At 45.9% G+C, this 23,006-nt stretch overlaps 1 protein-coding gene across 2 annotated transcripts in view; it reads right to left on the reverse strand.

The window, feature by feature from the left end:
- The window catches only part of ephb1 (EPH receptor B1), a gene marked incomplete at both ends in the record, with an annotated part of 174,960 nt that extends 153,286 nt beyond the window's left edge, over positions 1 to 21,674 (reverse strand). For both annotated transcript variants that reach the window (XM_080836783.1, XM_080836782.1), the window contains one exon: positions 21,617 to 21,674. In XM_080836783.1, coding sequence (XP_080692909.1) covers positions 21,617 to 21,674 — 58 coding nt within the window. The remainder of the gene's footprint in view (positions 1 to 21,616) is intronic.
- Between the last annotated feature and the right edge of the window lie 1,332 nt (positions 21,675 to 23,006).

The raw sequence follows: 23,006 nt of genomic DNA on the forward strand, positions 1-23,006 counted from the left end.
TTTGAAACGCATCCTGTCCCGAATTAGCGTCCAAGAAAAAGCCTAAGTGCTCAAGCCAGCAGTTTCCAGGGAGAGAGGGGAAGACTGAAGATGACCTATTTCCTCAGAGCGTCTATAAATCACGTCCGCTTTCGCCGTGCACTCCAATGGCAGTGATTTATTTGTCTTCCTTCTGAGAGTTTTTTGGGAATGGGATTGAGAGTGTGTGTGTGAGTGGGGGTGGGGGGTTGAGGGAGAGGAAGTTTGGGGGGCAGTGGCACCTGGCTCATTGGAGTGTGTACCCTCATTGCCTGCAGGCTTCTGGCACTGTTGTCACGGTGATGAGACACAGGTGTTTGGAGCGGCGCCCATCTGTAAGAGCGTCGCTTCGATCATCCCTCGATGCGATGTGGATGTGGATGCAGACGCAGTCTGGTGCATTCTGGGGCACCTCCTCAAAAAAAAAAACACCGCCTAGCCTCACTGCACAGCGCCACACGACAAGCCTGGGGCCAGCCCTTCCTCTTACACACACAACCAGCACATCTTGTTCCGTCTCTGCAAGGAACATTCTACATAGGGAAACTTACTGATAGCCTTTTGTACCTACACACACACACACACACACACACACACACACACACACACACACACACACACACACACACACACACACACACACACGCACACACAAACCTCTTCCTAAGGGTTAAGACAGAGCCCCTGTTGATGATGAGGCTAAGCTTGTCACAAGGCAGGAAAGCCAGGGGTTAACTCTGCACCTTGCCCCTCTTCCACACAGGAAATTAGAGGCTGTTTTTGCCAATCACTTTAGATAATGGAGTGATTTATTAGGATGAAGCGTCCTGTGCCATACCTAATTATCTCTCCCACTCACCGTTATTGCTTTGGAAATGTGTGAGGGTTTGTGTCACTGTGTGTGTGTATGCGTGTGTGTGTGTGTGTGCACGCGTGTGTGTGTCTGTCTGTGTTTTTACACACACAAGAGCATGTGTGTGTATGTCTGTTGTTGATCTCTGTTTGTTTTTGTGTACGTGAGCTCGTGATTGGGAGTATGTCTGTGTGTAAAAGTGACACGTGTAAAAGCGTGTTTCTGGATGCTTCTGGTTGTGTGTGTGTGTGTGTGTGTGTGTGTGTGTGTGTGTGTGTGTGTGTGTGTGTGTGTGTGTGTGTTTTAATCCTCAGGTTCAAACAGGACCAGGTTCACACCACCTAGCCTTCATTATTCAAAACACATGTGCCTCCCACATAGCAGCGGCGAGTTTGATTAGAGAGGAGAGAGAGACAGAGAGTGAGACAGAGAGCGAGACAGAGAGAGAGAGAAAGCAGATGTCCAGGGGAAAGGAAATTTCACTCTCACTCTCATTTCATTAAGCTGCTTACTTTAGTCTGGCAAATTTGGCTCGTGCTGCGATCAGATCTGTGAGGTCTTAGTCAGTGTTGGCACAGGCATAAATTAACTCCTGCAGCTTCTCAACCACAACTGGCATCTTTTAATCTCAGAGATTTTCTTTTTCATTTTTACAATTGAAGTCTTCCAACCGTACCACTCTTGTGGAGTGTTAAACAGTTTAGCTCCAAGATTAGCCCTAGTAGGGTTGTGGTGCCAGGAGCAGTGTGACACGACATTAGAGTACAGCGGAGGTAACAGTGCATCTTAAGAGGAGTTATTAAGGTTAAGGAAACGAGGGGACCACAGACAGCCAAAGTAGACTAGTCTCATGCCACTCTGTTCTTTACCACACAGGCCGAGGATACTGGCCCGTTAAAGGCCTTTTTCAATGAATGCCACTTCCTAAGCCACTCATGCTGCTGCAGTTGTGCCCCTCAATTTTCCAATCGCTGGTCCTGCTACACCCCAGTCCCCCCCTGCCCCCCCCACCCCAACCCCCTTCACACACACACCTTGACACACACATTACCACCACCACACACACCAGTGTAAAGTTGATTGCTTTTAAGGCGACAAGGTCTGCTGCGGCCTCCACTGCCTCTTTACAGCTTTTTAATATGTGTGGAGAACAAGGTAAGGATGCCACTGTGGTGGCTGGAGCCAAGGGAAACAAATTGCTTCAGCTCATTTCTTTCTTTCCTTCCTCTTTCTCTGTTCTTTTCCTTCTTTTTTTTTTGTTTTCATTCACGCTGGTAATTTTCCTGATCTGCAACAATCCTCCCGAGAAGCGAAGGCAAAAATGCAGCAATCATTTGGAATAAAATAGAGAGGAATGGAAAGGAGGGAATTAAAAAGGAAAAATGGAACTCCATTTATAAGGCTCTGCTAATTAAACAAGATCCTGAGGAGCGTAATTGCGGAGGGAGTATAGACCCTGTGATATAATGGCAAGTAACTTTCTCCTACAGCCTGCACAGAACAATCCCTTATCTTTTCCCCTCCTCCTTTGAAAGCAGACACGACACACACACACACACACACAGAAGGAGACAAAACGACCCAAGTCAGTAACACACACATACACACACACACACACACACACACACACACACACACACACACACACACACACACACACACACACACACACACACACACACACACACACACACACACACACACACACACACCCATCCTATCTCTCTCTGTCTCTGTCTCTGTCTCAGACATATCGTGAAGCCCATCCCATCTCTAGAGGTGGAAGTTTTTGTCAGACAGGACACTGGATGTCACTACCTCCCTTCCTCCCACACCACACTCCCCCCGCCCCCCTCCCACCACCACCCCCCGCCAACGGCAGAAATCTTTTTTCCCTTTCCTACATTTTTCACTGGGGTTTGTGCTTGGCAACAGTCCAGCGCGATGGCCGACTACGAGGCGGGCACGCTGCATGTCGGCTCAATACATTTCTCTGGGCAGCATGGGCACCCTGCCAACGAGCTTGTTTTATCTGCTATAATGGCTTCCTTTTGGCAAACTGAACACTGGGGGAGGGGGGATGTGTGTGATGGTGTGGCAGGCTATTGATTGAGGCTGTGTGTGTGGGGGGGAGGGAGAGGGGGGGGGCGGTCATATAGACTGGCGTGCCTCAAAGGACCCTTTGCGTAAGCACTCGACCGGTCCCTCAGGGGCCACAACCAGCAAACACTGAAAGGATGCAGGGGTGTCCCCCGACTGAGCCGGGTGTCAGTCAAGCATCTTTAATGCCTTTAGAGCATGAATGCAATCAGCACCCCCACCCACACTCAACTACCCCCTTGAGCTGGTGCCCCTTCCTCGTTCAAGGGCACAGAATCATTGTCTCTTTGACGAGGTGAGCGCCAACACTTGGGCAGCACTTCAATGGGCACACCATTGAGGCCCAACAAGTCCGATGGGAAAAAGAAGAAGAAGGAGAAGATGATGAAGAAGAAAAGGAAAAAAATTCTGTCAAACACTGTTTGCTGAGAGAAAACAAAATGAGAACCAAGAAGCCCAAACAGCACCCCAATTTCAAAAGAAAGGGCATTGGAGCCTCTGTGTGTGTGTGTGTGTGTGTGTGTGTGTGTGTGTGTGTGTGTGTGTGTTTGCGCGCGTGCGTGTGCGTGTGCGTGTTCGCTCCCTCTCTCTGTCTGTAATGGGTTCAGGCTCCCATTCATTCCCTCTCTCCTCATTATTCCACTGCTTCAGACTAGGGTTTGGTGCGAGAAAATCTCCCTCTATGTGTTTTTTAACCCTCATTGTTTGTGTTGGATAACATAGCGAGAGCAACGGATGCCAATTCCTCTATGTAGCTGAAAGGGTTTTCTTTTTTTCACGTGTGACAAAAGACAGACTAGTCTAGATGGCGGAATAAATGTAGACATTCAATTTATCTCTCTGTCTCTCTCTTTAATATTCTGTCTCTTACTTTGGCACCAGGAAAGAATTGCAGGGACCATTACAAAAGCCCCTGCATGACTGTAAAGAGTGTAGAATAGGACATGGTTGCTTTAACCACGGGGCAGATAAACTATTTTTTCAAGCGTCACTCCAGCAACCTCAAAGTGCTCCACATTCAATTTAAAAAAGACAAACAAAGGAAACACCTGTGCCTTGATATATAATTGCTTTTTGTAGCATTATCATCAAGTTACATGATACACCCAGCAATAGAAATGCTTAATTGAAGTAACTATTTACTGTAGGCAACGTAATTATATATAAAAAAGAAAAAAAGAAATATGAACATTGGTATAAAAAGCCATTTGTGCCTCTCAGTGTGTGTGTTTGTGTGAGTGCATGTGTATTTAAAGATAAGGACATGCTCTTGTCTCTAACACACTGCCAATTGCCTCAGCATAAAACTCCTCCCTTATGTCAACACACCCCAGTTTTGTAGACACACACATGCATGGCATATCCAGGAAATTAAACACAGCACATCGCTTCTCAGATCAGCAAACACACACACACACACACTTCATGCTGAACGGCTCCGCGTTTCTTTACATTCTCTCCCAGACACCTGTGACAGAACGGCCCTCTGTGGGATAAAGGTCTCTCTCTTTCTCTGTCTCTCTCCCATTCTGTCGCTATCTCTCTCTTTATTCTCTTTAACCAGGGAAAACAAACAGAAGGCTCTGAGACAGAGAGACCGTGTGGTGTCGGTGCTTCCCCTCTTATCTGTCTTCACCTGACTCACGTTTTTCACTCATCCCCCATGATGCCTCTGGGACGGCGTGCTGGTGCGTCCTCCTGAGACACATCTGTGCGCAGCACCAGATGGATACGCTCGAATCAGCCTGAAACCCACGGCAAAGAGGCTGTGATTGGCCACCAGAAGGTTCTCCCCACCTCATGACACACACACACACACACACACACCACACCCCCACTCCCCAACCCAGCACATATGGGAAGATGCCTGTAATTTGCTTATGTAGGAGGGCAAAAGCGGCTAAATCTTTTGATATGAGGTTGCTGCTGAGGAGTTCAAACTGATTGAAAGGGAAAGAGCAAGACAGACAGAGAGGGAGAGAGATGGGAGTAGTGAGAGAGAGGTAAAGACAGGAGAGAGAGAGAGAGAGATATGGGTTGGGCAAAAGAGAGAGAGAGAGATGGGGAAGTGGGAGAGAAGGAAAGAGAAATTGAGAGAGAGAGAAAGAGATAGGTAGTAGGGCCGAAAAAAATTAAGGAGAGCAAAGCAGAGGGAATCCATGAGGTTCCTTCTCTGCCAATACAGCTGCTATCTGCTGCTAACTCTCTCATCCAGCGGCTCCACAGACCCACAGCTCAAGCTCAAGTTTGCATCGTGTCACACAGCATTTATCTGCATGCGTGAAGCTCATCATGAAGGTGCTTACAGCCTTGTTTGCTTTCTTCTACACATCAGCCTGGGGAGAAGTGTTCCTTAGCCTGTTCTGTGTGTGTGTTGGGGGGGGGGGGTTGGTGAAAGAGGCCAGCCGTGAGCAAAGCGAGCAAGCGAGCATCCCTCTCCTCATCAGAGACAAAAAAAAGCAGAAGATTTTTTCAATGACGAATGTAAAACTGGCAGGGCACCAAACGCCAGCGTTGCACATAGTGCGTGGGATTAGCCCGTTTGTGTCTCCAGAGGATTAGGAGAACGGAGGAAGCCAGGCTGTTTCAATTACACAAGCCAGAACTGTGCATTTTTCAAATAGGAACTCCAAAGACTTGACAGAAAAAAAGCCATCCTTAGACATTGTTAATAAGTGGGGCTAATGCAGTAATTTAAGAAATGGGTGGCACTCTCAGACGTCATCCTCTGCGCAAACAAGACACATTTGCCCACCTGCAATGCATCATGGGAAAGCACATTCTGTGAAAACCCCTCTGTAGGAGGCCCATCTCCAAGACAACCCCAATGCTAACCCAAACCCAAAGCAGCAAACCCTGAGTAGCAAGGTTAATGGAAACATTGCATGCCGATGATGTCACTGATCAGAAGTACATGCCCGCCTGCCTCCTCAGTCCACATTTGTCCTGGATGCATAGATCCATTCCACAGCTCCAAAATTGCATGGATACACTGATGGGTTTGGGGAGTGATGGTGGAATTGGGTGTGTGGGGGGATGGGGTGACAATAGCCCAGGTGATCCTTGCCAACATGCAAATCTGCTGTTTGCATTTCTGCTGATGTGATGTGGCGGCCGGCTTCAGCAAAGTTTTTTCCTTGCAAGGTCAGACAAATATAAAAACACACAGCCACCCACCCAGCCTGGCCTCTCTGGCCTCATACGCATGCAGAACACTGCACCAGAGAGCAGAGGAATCAGAGAGGACAAGAACGGGCCACTGATTAGGGACAGCAGACCTCACAGAGAGAGCCAACAGACCAGCGTTCCTGCCTGCACACTTAAAAAGGGTGGGGTGGGTTTGGGTGGCAAGCTGATGCTACTCCAACAGGGCACCCAGAGGCCTCACACAACACACTGCCAACTCCTGTAAGACAGCACAACGCCCATCCTGCCTGCACACCTGCAACATGCAAGGGTTTGCTGATGAAACATACATGCCTTTTGACATAGACCAGTGTCCAGGCATAAAGAAATATAAAACCACATATGTGAGTGAAGAGAAAACCTTCCGTGATATTATTGTGAGGGGACATCTCTTAAATGTGCTGGAAAAAATTGCCCTCACCTCATATTTGCAGTCTGTGTCTGCAAATATCTGCAATGACAACATAAGCCCCCAGAAATATCCATGGGAAGCTGGAAAGCTTTGCTACATCTATTCATTACCAGCCTCTGTATCACCTTAATATGGGTCATCCATTCTCAGGATGACCCCTCTCTTAAAGCCACTGTGGTGCAGAGTGCCCCCCCCCCTAACACCCACCCACAGTGAAGCAGATGTTGTGCCAGGCCCAGCTCTCCATGCCCACTGTCAAAGACAGAGCTGTGAAGCAGAGGTGACAGATCTCTGGCGCCGTGCCACTCACAGCTAGCCACCCGCTAATTGCCCACCGTTGGCCATGGAGTAATGGAGGATGGAGTCATCGCAGAGGCTGTTGATACTAGGCAGGGAGCGGAGGAGAGGGGGCAGGGGGGTGTACTTGGCCAGCAAACGGTGACCTTTCTGTGGTTAAAAACCTTTATCCAACTGCTCATGGGGAGAAGGGGTTACCATGGGGACTTCAGTACCTGATTATCAATTAGTTTGTTTTAGCACCTGTTTGTGTTGGGTGGCAGTGAGTGCTGTTTCTCAAGTCCTCATAAACCCACGAGGTGCTGGCCAATGTCCTTTACACAATAACTGCACCTAAGGCACATCTCCCATTTACACTCAATCTCATTTTCTCATCCTCAGTCCCACACACACACACACACACACACACACACACACACACACACACACTGAGAGATCTTTTGGCTTTGTGCAACATGAGTCATTCATTTGCCAACTGGAAACCATCAGCTAACTGGGTGGAATCGGAGGATTAGCATAATTAAAGCATTCACTCCGGGTGGAAAAAAAAACAGTCATTTGCTAGAATAAATTGCAGTGGAATTCCATATTTCTTCCCTGATTACTATAGCTCCACTGCGGAGCAATTTTCTCCATAGTTACAGTTTCACCCGTCTCATCGCTTTCTTCCTTTCTTTCGTTCTCTTTCTTTCTCCCTCTCTCTCTCTTTCTTTCTTTTTCTCTGTGCATAATGGACCTGCTCTGGGAGGCCTATTGTTCATTTCTGGTAGTGCCATGTGTTCGGAAAGAGAGAGAGAGGATGTTCGTATCCCGTTTCTCCAGTTCCTGTTTCGGGGCGGCCAGTGCTTCCTTTGGTCGCGTTTCAAAAAACATAACGAATTCACTGCATTCTAAGCCCAACACTGTTGTTTTGTTTTTTTTATCGGTCATTTCTTTTCCCTGACAGGATACTATTACAAAAGCACCTTTCATCCCTTCCAGGAGACAAGGACAGAAACAAAAGTCTGACGAGCCGAGAGGAGGACAGTCAAGTATGTCAGTCTGTTAATTATGAGCATTTCTCCTCAACCATTTTTCCCCTTATTATTATTACATGTCCAGATATAATTGTGCTGATGTCAATCATCTCTCAAGAGTTGGAAGGCATGAAAGTGTAATGGTGAAGATCTTTTTTTTGTAAATAAAGACCAGTTTTTCACATGGAATTAGTCTCTGGAGGTAGTGATTATAATTGTAGTTAGTGAGGTAATGGCTATATACTGTTAAATGATCAACATGACCAGGCTAGGCCAAAAGAATCCCCCCAAACCCCCCCAAAAAAATCACAGGACTAGCAGGCTTACTCGGGCTGTAATTCTGCAGTCGAGACGATATTATTGAAGATATCTGAAGAATTTGAGACTTACAAGGCACTGCGTAACAGCCTTCAAATCATCAAATGAAAAATAATACCACTTAGGCCTATACTTATTCAAGTGTAATTAATTATCAATCAATTCATTTTTACATATTTTACTATCTCATGTGTAAGTTTTCTTCAGTCCGATCAGTAAAGTTTCCTACAAGTTACTAACCACACTAACCAAATCAAATCAATCTTAACCTTGCCACTTGCTGTTAGGATATTTCAGAATAATTCCTATAGAGCTGTATTAGCTAGCTAGAATAACTAGCACACTATTAAAATGATTCTACTGGCAACACATTAATAAAAAATCCATTTTGTTGGCTAAAACAGCTGTGGATTGTGCTCTAGTGTATCCCATTTGCTGTGAATGTTACTGTTTTGAATGAGTTAAGCTGATAAGAGAGTATTTTGTGGACACCAGCCAATGATAATAGATAGAAAATAGGCATAATACTTACGTTTACTCCAACATTTTTTGGTTTTCAGTGTTCAGCCCACTGCAGTCTAGCAATTTTGAGGGGACGGCCCAGTGTTCCGAAAGCCAGATATTCCGAAATCTCAAAACTCCGAAATAGTCTCCCTGGCAAAATTTAGAAATATTTTAAGTGGCACACAACACACACAGCATTTAGTTTGTGCAGCGGAGCGGAGACGCTCACCGGGCTATCACGCATATAACTTGTCCTAGGCAATATTTGTTAATTTAGCCTACTCTGGTTTTGAATATGGGGTACCACTCGTGCAAAGGAAATCACCGGCAGATTGTCGCTGGACATTACGCAGATCTTTCAATACATTTATATGTTTATGATTGTGTGATCAATTCATTGGGATGTGCATGTGGGCTATAGTGGTTCACGTGGCTGTGTTCACAATTTCGGAACAGCGGGCTGTCAGAATAATGGGCTTTCAGAACATTGCCATGGAACCCAATTTTTAATGGTCATGAAAATATTATACCCAGTGTCATTGAATATGTTTTTACATAGATTGTAGAGTATTGAGTGATAATAAGTCACAGTTGATGGAACTGGAATTATTGTTATTATTATAGGTAAAGATGTACTGCTCTGTAAGCTCTGATTGTGTACTAGGTCTGTCTCTCACTGAGATCCAATGCAAATGACATGTGACCCTCCCCTCCCCCTCTTCCTGCTAGAGGCCTTGTGTCCTGGCATCATCCCCCCATAGGTGAACCTCTGACTGTAACCCCCACCACCCTTCTCTCACCTAAAAGGGTGTGGCCTCCGGTCCCCTCTCCCTTTGTACTGTAACCTGAATTGTATAAATGCCATTGCATACTGCTATCAGTTTAGACCGTTCTTGAACCAACAGCGAGAGGGGTCTCCATGCTGAAATACAAGCCAACTGAAACTGACTCTGCCTCCGGTCCATTCTTCAACTTTAGCGTGCTTTATTAATATTCTATTACAGTATTGGTGGACTTCAAGTTGCATTGTTTATTTTGTGTCCTTTCATTGTCTCTGCACAATCAACAGTCTGTGAGAAAAAAGTCTTCGTGACATTCCCTCTTTGAATCATGACTAAGTCTGCTAAGCCTGGCTAGTGTATTCATGACAAAAAACACATAAAGCGAGCATGGGAATGTCCAGACGCCTGAATCCGACATTCACACACTCTCAAAGCTCAAGATTGCCAGACCACAATCCCTGCAATAACATGTTCTGGAGACGTCTGCAAACAAACCTTTAGAAAGGCATTCACTAGCAACTGCTTCTTTGTGTAGTGTTGTGTCTTGGCATGGGAAGGAGGGATTATTCTGCCTTTTACTGCTGGAAACAGCTGAACAAATGTAGTGAATTAACATGGATGGCTTGCGTGAGAATAGCCCATCTTTACTGATTTTGTAGAACCTATCCCCCTCTCTGTCTTTCACTCACCCTCTGTTAAAATATGTGTTTGTTCTTCAAGCCCATTGCTTACTTTCTTTATTAAGCCTCTAATGAGCATTCCATTTGGTGGCTATTTAAATCCTACCCTGACTGCTGTGACGGCGGCCAGATTTATTTTTTGTTTAGCTGTGTTCGTTTTCTTCGCCAGTAACCTGCATTGAGTACATAGATTCGAACAGAGAATTCAAATGGAAATGTCACAGACAGTCAGACAGTTACAAGAGTTTTTTAGTAGAGCTCCTGTAGTTCCTGTCCATGTGTAGGAGGCCATTATGAAACTTCCATTACAAACTTTACAACCTACGCATTTGAATATCACTCCACTCGCGCTGTACAGAGCCTGCAGAACATCATGACCTCTCAGCCACTTCAAGGTCAACAGGCTCTTATGTTTCAAATGGAACCAAAAAACATTCAGGCACTTTGCTGAGAGCTGGCCAGAGCATAGGCCTGAGAGAGAGTTCCAGAGAGATTGAGAGGCACGGTGGGAACACACAGAACAGGACCGAACATCCTCAGGACCGCAAAGGTCAGGGAACATGACAACTTTTCTGGGTAAAAAATGCTGAGTTTGGAGACTCGATCAGGAGATCTGTACACTGCTCGAAAAGCGATACCCACACCTGCAACACAGTGACTACACACAGCCCAGGATACAGGAGATAGACCAGCGGATGCTCAAAACTCTTCCGCCCTCCCTATTTGTTTACTTTTTCAAGTGAGTGTCAATCTATTAATTATTCAGGCTTTGAAGAAAGCACTTTATGAAGTTCCAAGGGCGAAATACAGCCAAAGAGGGGGTTAAAACAAGAGGAGGTGGAACTTGTGACTTGGTCACATTTATGGCTTTATGCTGAGCTTTTGAAATGTCATTGTGCGACCCTAGCTCCTAGCACAGGTTCCATATGGTAAATAAACTAAAATGACTGATGACCATGCCATCGCTACAGTACTCTTTCCCAGGGAATACACAAGGGCTCAATTCTAGAGAGTGAGTGAGTGAGCAGAGCTTTGACACCGTCTACTTTAAATGCAATTTCACATCATGCTGGCTTTGCTTGACTTGTGTGCCATTGATGGACTCCATCTTTTTTATTAAGTTTGACTCTGGATTGCAACGTAAGAATAACACATCAGTTAAACACCGTAACCACAGGGGTTTGGGTTTCTGTCCGAGATTAAAACAACCGGCAGCGCAATTCCAGATGGCAGGAAACGCTGAAATGTTAGTGGCACACCCTCAGTTGGCACTCCTTCTCTCATCTCTCTCTTTCTCTGTCACTGCCTCATTGACAATGTCAGCCGCACTCTCTAGATTTAAAGCTGGCTAATCAACTACGCCCACATTACAGTCGCTGGCGTGGACAAATTGGGTTTATTTCAAATGCACCAGCTTCAATCTACTGTACTTGCGTCAGCTAGCCGGGTTGCTTCGCCTGGGATGGAACTGGGTTGACGAAGCCTTGGGGACTTTAAGACTCTGAAGTGGAGTTGGCGCTAACAAGGTCCCTTCAGTTTGATCAAATACTGTAAGTATCCCCAGCCCCCCACCCCATTAAAGAAGCCGTAGCCAGCTCTTGGGTTTTTTCATAACATTTATCCCAGCCGGGCATACAGCTAACGTTCTGGCCAAGCTTCGCACAGAGTTAAACACTGCCCAGTGCGAGGTGGGAAAACAATGGGCAAGACACTGTGTTTGTTCATTATCTTTAATAATAACAAGTTGTATTACTCAAGCCAGGCCAAGCGTAGAGGTGGGTGGCCCCCAATCGAGTGACTCTGCACCACACCAAGGGTGGCTGGCTGAATACCTGACTCCACAACATGGAGTCAAGCCCCCACCTCCAGCCCCGCTTTGTTAAGAAAATTCAGAGGTATGTCTGGGAATAAAACAGGGAAAAGGCAGGTCGCAAGAGAGGATGGATTGGTATAAGGAGAAAACAGACTCTGCCTCTACGCGTGCAAGGCGAGATGGGAAGGTATCTAACAATGTGTGAAGCTCAGATCAAAAGAGTGTGATTTTAATAATATTCAGGAGGTGTGTGTGGGGGGGGGGGGGGGCTCCATCCCTTCAAGCATAAGGCAGGAGACGTGGATAATGATCTGAGTGCTCACACGCTCCATTAGAGGGAAGTGTGTATGCATTATGTTGAGGTTAGTGTAGCTGTGAGTGAGTGAGTGAGTGAGTGAGTGAGTGAGTGAGTGAGTGAGTGAGTGAGTGAGTGAGTGAGTGAGTGAGACACAACTCGCAGTAGACCAGTGCTGGTTGTTTGAACATGGATGTGCACGTCCCAGGGCCCTTCCCACGCCTGGAGCTGATCCTGCCACAACCAACGCCCCTTCCCCTTTCTCTTTCTCCTTCCTTCCTTCTCTCCCTCTTCCTCACTCTCTCTCTTTCTCTCTCTCTCTGTGTGACAAGCCAACCAGCATGGACGGAGCACAGCGCTTGTTTCCTTCCTCCTACCCATTCTTCCTTCTCCTCCTTCCCTCTCTCTCTCTCTCACTCTCTCTCTCTCTTTATCTCTCTCCATGCGACAGGCCAGCCAGTGGGGATCAAGTGCAGCGGTTCAGTACCCCCTCGTCCGGTTGACCCCCCGTCTGCTCACTTTCATATTTAGATTAGTCTGGCACATGTCTGACTGAAGCTTGACAGGCGTACAAACACAAACGCTTCACCACAACGCCTTGTTAGACGAAGCAGCGTGTCTGTGTATGTGTGTGGTGGTGGTGGTGGTGGTGGGGTTATAGCAGCCCTGTATTGCCGTATGTCATTGCAAATTGGCTCAAAATGTTTGTGCCACTATAGCATTTGGCGCACAGCACACACCCTGTTTCTTTTTCTTCATTTATTTCTACAAAAGAAAAGAAATACCTTGACAGAATGTCAGTCTGAGGTCCTCTGATGTACGCTTACAGGAGAGGCATCAAAGAACACGAGGCCCCTGTCTGCAGTGAAACTGGAGCAGTCAAGGAACCATAGCAAATTTGTGGACAGTTGTGAAATTGTGTATGTCAACAGAGACACAGGAACCTTCACTGATATATGGATCTGCTAACCAAACTGGAAATGCAGAAGGATCTTTATCATCAAGAGGAAGATAACAGGCGTAAAAGGCCATTTCCGAGCCGAGCAGCTTTGTTTCCAAGCCCAGCGCCTCGCTTGCAGGTAGACCGGCTTTTAAATCTGTCAACATTTAAAGTCCCTGGCAATAAAATAAATATGCCAGCTACTGCTTTCTGGCAGTGTCAACCACAGTCTCTTTTCATCTCCAATCCCTGACTGTCTCTGTAACCTCACAGAGCTTCCTTCCATTTCAGATTCCTTCACTTCTCTCTCGAGACAGTCAGAGGTCAAGCAAGCCACCCGCACAGAAACCTGTCATGATCAATAACCATGTGACAGATTGGGGACTGACTGACTTTTAGTTTTACAACTTTTCAAGACAGTATTCATTTGGCTGCAACCTAGCACCACATTCTCCCAGGTGGAACCTGCCGGAGTGTCTCGGTGGCAGAGCGGGAAGCCCAGAGTCTCATGTTGAGAAGTGGCTGGAGGAGAAGGCAGGGGGCAGGATACACAGCTAATTAATGTTATATAACAGGTTTGGGCCAAAGCGGTCGCCCCTCATCTACCCCAGAAGGCCAGACCTACCCTCCCTGCCCTGCCATTCTACCACCCTCCCACCCCCAACACACACACACACAGCCTGGCAGCAGTGCTGTAATTAGGCTGACGGCGGCAATTTCCCATCATGCTTGCTGTTTAAGGATCGATACTTAATTACCTCAAAATGCTCTCTTTGCAGCCACACCAGCCCGCAGAAGGGCCAGGGAGCCTCAGCCGCTCCAGAGAGTGAGAAAGGAAAGAACAGGAGAAAATGGAAAAAGAAACAGAGGGACAAAGAAAGATAAGAGTGAGACAGGGCTTCCGGGCGTCTCGTGAAGTGCTTAGCTGCCAAACTTACCCGCTTTTCCAACAACAGCAACACTCACACTGTTACCAACACACACTAATACCACACCACAGCAGCAGCAGTAGTTTCCAACACTCACAGACACAAACACACACACACACTCACACTCACACTCACACTCACACTCACACTCACACTCACACTCACACTCACACTCACACTCACACTCACACCACCTTATGCATTTCTTGTTTCAGCTTCTCTTCACTTGAATAAGAGATTACACTGGTGGCAATTTCCTGGTGAAATATGGGGATTGGTCCTGACCCAGAGTCAGTAAATAGGCCCATAACTCATTAATGGGACTGTTGGAGAGGAGGCCCAGACCTTCATGTTCCTAGCTACATTTTATTCCCTTCCTTCTCACTTCAAAAGGTGTTGCCAAGAACCCTGCCAAGACAGGCCTGAGAGTGTGTTTTAAAGTAAGAGATAAACTGGTATTTAATGAAAGATTAATGTTTTCGTACCCCCGCCCTCTCTCCCTTCTGGGAGAGAACTGGGTCTGTATAGTTTGGAATGTGCAGTAAGAGAACACCTTTTATATGTTAGGGGCAGAGAGTAAAAAAGAAAAACTTGAAAACAAGTAGTTTTATTCATACCATACAGGCCTAATGAAAACCAGAGAGTAAAAGAGGAATTCTGTCTATAGCACTCCAACCTGCAGTCAAGCGGCGGGTCAGTTGGCCACATTTGCATCCGGATATCTAATCTGACTCACAAATGCCCAAGAAGTGAAGGAAAGGAGAGCGGGACATAAATCCATCCACATACTCTGCACGAATGCAATGTCAGACCTGGAACTATTTGCAGGTTTTCTGAGAGAGAGAGAGAGAGAGAGATAGAGAGAGAGAAAGAGAGAGAGAGAGAGAAAGACTCGGAGCACAATCCAGCTGTGGCTTTGCCCTGCGCTTCCCCTGAAACCTAACCTAAACCCCCACAGTCTTCCACCCCGGGCCCCTCCAGTTGAAGCCTGTGGGATTAAAGGTGAAATTAGAGCCTCAAACCAGATTTCATTAAAAGAATAATAATTGACGTTCTTTGTTCCTTTGGTTTCGCCAGTCTATTTTTCTTCCCTCAAAAAAATGCTTCCCTCTATCCCACTGTGTAAACAGGGGGGGGGCACATTTCGCTTAAAACGAGGCAGCAGGAGAAAAAAAATAAACAAACTTAACAACCACATCTATTTAAACAAGTGTATGTGGTGTTGTGGGCACTGGAAATGTATTCCCACCACTGGCTAATGAAAGGAAAAGGATTATGCTATGCCTCCATTCCGTAGTTTTGATTACAACCGCCCGCACCTCAAAAACTACCGGAGCCGAGCGAACTGACTAAACGTCAGCAACAAGGGTTTGTGGGTCTGGTGAATGGGCCTGCTGATATCTGCTGCTATAATAGTGTTGGACTGTAAGGCAAGAGTCCCATAGAGTGAGGTTGTTAACTCGATAATCAATGCATTCTGTAACATCCCCTTCTGCTGTAAATATTGAAGAGGCTCGTGTTTCTGCTGACCTGGCCTTTGTCACCTAATAGCTAAAGTAGAAAGCCCACTTGCAGAGACAGCCCTGAAAGAAGACCTTGAGAGGTACATGTGTCTTCCTCCACACACTAAAGCAATACTAATGCATATTCATTTCTCTTTCTGGTTTGCTTTAAGGTCCCCCCTAGTGTTTATAATATCAACCTTTCAAGGCTGTGGCAGAACAATACTGTAACAAAAGTCACTTCGTCTTCTAGCTTTTTGCAAAAAATTATAAAAAGCAGAATAGTATGTATAGGTCAGGCACTTCAGCTCCACTTCAGGCACTCACATTGGCTATTCACACTTGCCAGATATCCAATGTAAAGGTCAAAATCAAGCTGCAAACAGCGGCCTGTATGAGCTGGGAATTTTAAAATCACTTCACCATGGTGGTGGGGCGGGGGGCGGGGGGGTGTTTGAGCAACCTTTGACGCACACAGATGTAAGGCTTCTCAGGCGAGGTTTCTATTTTGCTTTATCAAATGCAATACTACAGACGCCAAGACAACCTGAAAACAGGAGTCCATTGGGTGAAAAAAAAAAAAACTGAAAACAAATGATGCCAACATGGGAGCAGGTCCCTCTTCCCCCTGCCAGTCAAACTCGCTGTCTGCACACACACACACACCAGCCAGCTAGCTTCCTCCATCTTTCTCTTTCCCCGTTTGCCGATCCACCATCTGGCTCTTCGAGGTTTGGATGTCTCTTGGGTAAGGTGAGATCGGCAGAGGTGGAATGGACCTGGTGGTGGTGGTGGTGGTGGTGGTGGGGAGGGGTCTCTCACTAAGCCCAAATCCCCAGGATGCTTAGCTGCGATTTGTCAGAGCCCAGGAGGAGAGGGGGAAAGGCCATGGGGGTTTCTCTGGGAACTAGACATGAACACATACACACAGAAAGCATTCACAGCTACATACACAACAAATACCCACACGTAACACACCCATGCCCACACACACAAGACTGAGGTTGGTCTTCAGTAAGGAAAAGGTCACCAGGGCTGAGATTGCCTGTGGCAAACTCTAAATATGTGCAGCAGAAACTGAAAGGAAAGCTGGCACCACATGTTGCCTCATCTCACGTGTATCTGGGGATAGCTCTAAATAGGATTTTTCACTGTTCACCACCGATACATCTCTCACTGATACACGACCCTTCACTCGGAACATAAATCTTCGGCGTTGGTGCAGTACGCTCGCATGGTTCTAATTGGCTGTCAAAGTCATCTGACCTCTACCCTCCGTGCCAAAGGATGCTTTGCTGCTTGAAGGACGGCTTCAAAAAGAGTGGTGTGTTCTGTTTTTTGATACTGTGCTTTATAAGACACATGGCACTGCTCCATTGGATTATCATGCTTTCAGTAGCCACGTTAGTAAGTGGTGCACGTAGTTGCCTTTAAAATTGCAGTCCTGGCTCTGTAAAATGGAAACAAACATAGTGGCTTGGGCCGAGCCATAAACAATAATACCAAATACTAGCGATTCAGGATCACAAAAGGGAGGATTTTAATTTGATTGGCTGTTGAGCTCAAATATAAACAACCTTTTGCGAAAAACCGAATCGCAGACTGCATCTTTAAGCGAGTGTGGTATAACAGACTGCACTTTACATATTCTAATGAAGCCATTACAGGTTAATATCATGTCTTCCTAGAAGCCCTAATAGTTCTTCTACCTGGGTGTCACCGTGCCCTGACAAGAGTGCGCAATGTAATAAAGCAAGCGCAGATAATTGCGTTTTATTCCAGGAGTCATCAAGTCATCACCAGCCCCTGGAGCTTGGGTCCATAAGTGTGTGTGCGTTTAACGTGCCTTTCTGGGGTTTTTCTCAACACGGCCGAGGCAGTGTGGAATGTGAAAGGGCATCTGCTTTACTTCTGTTTCTTTTTCCCCCCCACACCGTCCATTTGGCAACGCAAGTGTTGGAGCAAGCGAGCCGTGCAGAGCGATCTCATTCGTCCTTCCATTAGTGACTCTTCTTGACTTCCACCGAATCCGTGAGTCATTCACGAGAAATCAGTCGGCCAGGCGGGAAGGAGAACTGACCAGTGGGTTTTGCCCCTCATACAGAAACACACACACACACAGACACACACACATACTTATTACAGAGCGACTTTCCCATTAGTTTACCTTTCAGCAGTGGGTAATAAACTCAGCTTGCACTTGTCTACCAACTCTAAAAGGCTCAAGTAAAGAGCCTCATAAAGACACGACTTAATGGACTCATGCAGACAGTGCCTTCAACGGACAAGCTACTCCCGTTAAATGAGCAATAGAAAACAATGTCCAGTAAAAATGTAAGTAAAGGCTGACCAACAGTAAACGCTGACCATCTCATCTCGTAATGTCAGTGATGAATGGGTTTAAAGTGGGGTCACCACCAAGCTCATCTTGCCAAGAAATAGCACTGACTGGCAGATGAAACAAACAAAATGGCTTAGCGCCAAATCAGTTAGCGAGCCATGAATTCTCACTGTTCTGCAGGGTTGCCGGTGGTTTGAAGAAGGTTAACCCACTGTGGGTGCTCTTCCCTGCACCTGGAGGTCCTGGCACCGCTTCAATGCATAGCCTGTGTATGATACTCCTCAAAGTGGCGATTTATCACAATAAATGGTTGTGGACAGCTGCAGATTAATGGCTATAACCCTGGCTATATGAGTAGAGGGTGAGTCTGAGCACTGAGTCTCTCAGTATTTCTCTTGCGCTTCCAGGCCAAGTCAGATCAAAGCCTCTTAAAGAGTGGCATGCCTAAAATTACCTCATGGATAATCAGCTAATGGGGATGGTTCACATCCAGAAGCCCACCTTGACAGGGAGTACTAAACACAACAGCCAGGGGGCCCGCTCGTGCTCTCCGCCGATAATAAAGATGCTGATGGTGATGATGATGATTATGATGAAGATGCCCTCGTAAAAGGTCACAGTGGAGAGCCTCGTGAGCAAAGTGGGGCCAGCATCAGCGGTGGCCCTCTGATCAGATAAACAACAACGATTACAGAGGAACATCAGAACAGCCTCTGGCGTTAGACACGAGGCTGATTAGAGGAGGATGCATCCACAGACAGAGCCCAGAAAGACAGAGAAGGAAAGAGAAAGAGAAACAGAGAGAGGGAGAGACAGAAAAAATAGAGAAAGAAAGACAGAGAAAGGGAGACAGCGAGAAGATAGAGTAGACGCTAATGTTTAAAACCCCTTTATTGAACCATGATGTGGATCAAGGACACCTACAATGCTACTATGTAGCCAAACACCCTAACGACAGAAAAAAAAGAGAGAGAAAGGTAGAGAAATAGGAAGAGAGAGAAAGAGAGAGCAGGCTAGAGATAAATAAATCACAAGCCGTGCCGCCTGGCATGGGAAGAGAGAAAAGGAATTTGCATGCCATTAACAAAAATGAGAGAGAGCACAAAAAAGGAAAAGAGCTGCATTTCTCCTGCATCTGCAGATCATTATTCACAGCAATGGCAATTCGCCCTCCACTTATAGAGACATTGCTTATTTCTGTTTGCCCTTAAAGCAATTAAGCATTGATGGGCCTGCTCACTTTGTGTGCATGCGTGAGCGTGTGTGTGTGTGTGTGTGTGAGCGTGTGTGTGTGTGTGTGTGTGTGTGTGTGTGTGAGGAAGGGAGGAAGATAAATTAGAGGGGAAGGGGGATGCATCGCCCCAGACACACTCCAAACATGACGCTCTCCTCTCCCACTACAAGCCCCCTGCCCATAAAACAGCCCGCAGCTGATTGTTTTGGCTTTGGAGATAAATCCTTTTGAGTGGGAATGAGGATATAGAGCAAAGAGTGGGAGAGAGAGGTGGTGAATGAATGAGAGAAACAGGGGGAAAGAGGGAGAGAGAGAGAAAGAAAGAGAGAGATCAGAGGGAGGAGGGAAGGCGAACACAAGTGGAAAGAGAGAGAGAGGGAAACATAAAGAGAACATGTGAGAACACTGAACAGCTTTGAACCATGGAGTCACCCTTTTAAAAAACGCTGAGCTACTGTCACCCCGAATATTAAGCAACCTTTCTAACAATAGGTAGCGCTGCAATTATTTATCCTCAACAACCTCTGAGTACCTGGCCTATCCGTGAACCGGCATAATAATCATGCAAGCTGCCGGCATTACACTTAAACACTTCACAGCTTAGCTTACATAAAAAAGGAATCTGCACTGAAAGTGCCCTCATTTCATTTCAGCCTTGGAGACTCAAAGCTGGTTGTTGCCTACAAATTACCTAATGACACAAGAGAAAAGTCATACAGAAGACAGAAGATTTTATCCTCTCACATTATACCGTAAAAGCAATAAAAAACCTTGTATGAAAAAGTTAATTTCTCCCAACCATATCTTTTTGTGTCATACCATTTGCCATTCGTCCAATGGTGTCCAGATGGTCAGACTGGCTTGTCAGAGTTTCCCCATTGTGCCGGAGAGATCTTTGACACATTGTTTGTGATTATTGGGGCGATTTGGTGATTAGGGCCACATAATCTGATTATGCGGAGCACAGGGAGACACGGATAGTGGGTCCCTCTTCCACAGTCACAGCCACAAGCAACAGGGACAGTGACAGACTGAAAAGCAACAAACATCTTAACCTGCCAAAGGGCAATTCTCTTTCAATTAGCCACTAAATTGGGGATCACTTTAGCCCCTTGTTATCTTTCAACTGTGTCTCACCCATCTGCTCTCCAGTTGGAGTGATTTGATTTTTATTTTTTTTGTAAATGCAATTCCACTCAATCTACCCATTTCCACAGAACAATCCAATTTATTTCAAAGCTCTAATGGCCAACAAAATGTCTCACTAACCTTGCTCAAGCTGCTAAGACTGGCATGCTTGGCAAAAGCTTGGATAAACTGATGTACAAACCCCAGGTACACAGGGCGTCTCAAACGAGATATTGCAAAACAGTAGTGGTGATTAGGGCCAATAGACTGGCCTGCGCTAAATCTGTGGCTGTAAACTGTTTAATTATCAATGTTGGAATACTAAATGCTCTCGGTGCGTGCGGGTATGTGTGCTTTCGTGTCTATGTATGACTGCGTGTGTCTCTTTGTGCGTGCGTGTGTTATGTATATGGGAGAGCTATAGAGAGAATTTAAAATAGAAAACGCGACTTTGCATGTTAAGTACTGAACTGGGAGTCAGGCAAATCTCTGCGCGGTTATAAACACACAGGTTCTGCTTTGGCAATACATTAACATCCAGTCAAGAGCCATCTGTCAACCGGGGTGTTTTTCCATTGAAAATGTTAGGTGCGATTTGCCAGGCTACAAATAACATCATTCGGGTGTACCAAAGGGTGTCGAACCTGCTTCTTTTGGACTAGTAATGATTATGATTTTTTTTTCACCAGAAAAAAAACCCGACTAAGTCTTGTGTTTTTTTTGTATCCATGTGTACACACCCAAGTATCGTAGCCATTCTCTCTGTTGAGAAGGCTTGCTCACAGAATTTTGCAACATAACTATAACTCGATTCCAAGTATGTGAGTATTTTGTCCAGTTTGGCTTAGAATGTTTAAACCTCACTGACAGCGTACCAGATCAGATAACGTTAACTGGTTAATACAAAGAAAACCAATGAGTTTCACTAGACAACCAAACTTGACATTATAATTCAAAATTCAAAATAAATTACTAGCCGTGCGTTACAGGGCAACATAGGTCAATTTTGAGCCCGTTCCTCGACATCGCCGCTTTGCACCGTAGATTGACAAAAAGAGCATCCTTAGAGAAATGCGAATACCTTGGCAGGTAAATTGTAAGTTTCACATTATCCACGTGTGCGAATTCTCGCCCCCCAAAAAACACAACAGCACAAGAGAGAGGACCGCTTCATGAAAACGTACATGAAAACCAGCGGCAAAAACACCCTCCACTCAGAGAAAATTAAAACACCTTTACACATCACACAGATAAATCCAAGCATTTACCTTCCACTGCAGCCACCGTAGTGATTACACACAAAATCGTCAACAAATCCACTGTCATGGCAAAAGTATATTCTCCGCTCTCTCTCCTCGTATGGAAAACCAATACGGCGTGCACGCAAAATCCTCCAGTTGTCACAGAGCAGTATTCCGGTTCAGAGCGTTGTGCCACATTTCAAGCCGTAGTAAATAGTGTGTGAGAACCAGTGTGGGAACAGAAGCGGAGCTCGCGGTGGACGTGGGCGGGGGGATTCAGAGGACCCCCATATCTCTCCTTCGCCAATCACGAAATGAACACTGAAAATCGCTAACCAATCGTAGATGTGCTACTCCTCCCACAAGCATAGTTAGTCAAAACAGAAAAACTTTTCACTCGAACTGTGTCGCTCGCTTTGGGAAGGGCAAGAGCGCCGACACGTGGACAAGCCTTGATATTACATTAGCCATAATCCATAACCTCATCTTCAACACCTTTTACGACATCATGCTGGAACTGATAATAATAATAATAACGTGATGACACGTGGATCGGTGGCACGGTGGCTCAGGTGCTTGCACTGCCGCCTCACAGCAAGAAGGTCATGGGTTCCCACATGGGGTGCTGTTGGCTCTGGGGGGCAGGTCCTTCCCAGACCTTCAGTGCTCAGGTGGGCTATCTCCTAGGCCTGTCTGTGTGGAGTTTGCATGTTCTCCCTGTGTTCACAAGGGGTTTTCACTAAGAACCCCAACAGAAGAACATGCAAAAGAACAGGACACTTTCCTGTCCATCCCAAGATGGACAGCTCACTTCACTTGGTCCCCAGGCGCTTACAAGCTGCCCTGTGCTCCTGGAGGAAGGACAGTCCAGGATGGGAAAATGCAGAGAATAAATTCAGCGACCTCAGGCCTGCGTGTGTGTGTGTGTGTGTGTGTGTGTGTGTGTGTGTGTGTGTGTGTGTCGCCATTCAAATCTGACAATTATTATTACAATTATGAGTACAATTACATTAGTGACCAAAGGCTGAACATTTTTAATACTAATACAGACAAATCAAATTCTAGGTTCTCAAAAGGGTTAAGTATTTGTTGTGTGGGATTTCTGTTTAATTATGTGCAACATTTGACAGCACTTGCTATATCAGTAGGACTATAACTCAAAAGAAGTAGTTGCACTATGTTCAGTCATTACTATTGACAACTATTCAGAAAGCGTACTTACAATAAAGAAAAACAACTAGCACTGACGGGGAATGTGCTAATTGTGTTAATGGACCTCCCTTTAGTGAAAAATCTAGACCAGGCTTTGCAGAGCTGCTCAGGTTAATTGGTTTTACTTAACTGGCAGATTTCGTAACTTGATTATCAGGTGAACTGGATTGCATGTATTATGCATGCATTACGTAGTAGCAGATAA

Source organism: Sprattus sprattus (assembly GCF_963457725.1).
Source record: "Sprattus sprattus genome assembly, chromosome: 4".
Classification (NCBI taxonomy): Eukaryota; Metazoa; Chordata; class Actinopteri; order Clupeiformes; family Clupeidae; genus Sprattus; species Sprattus sprattus.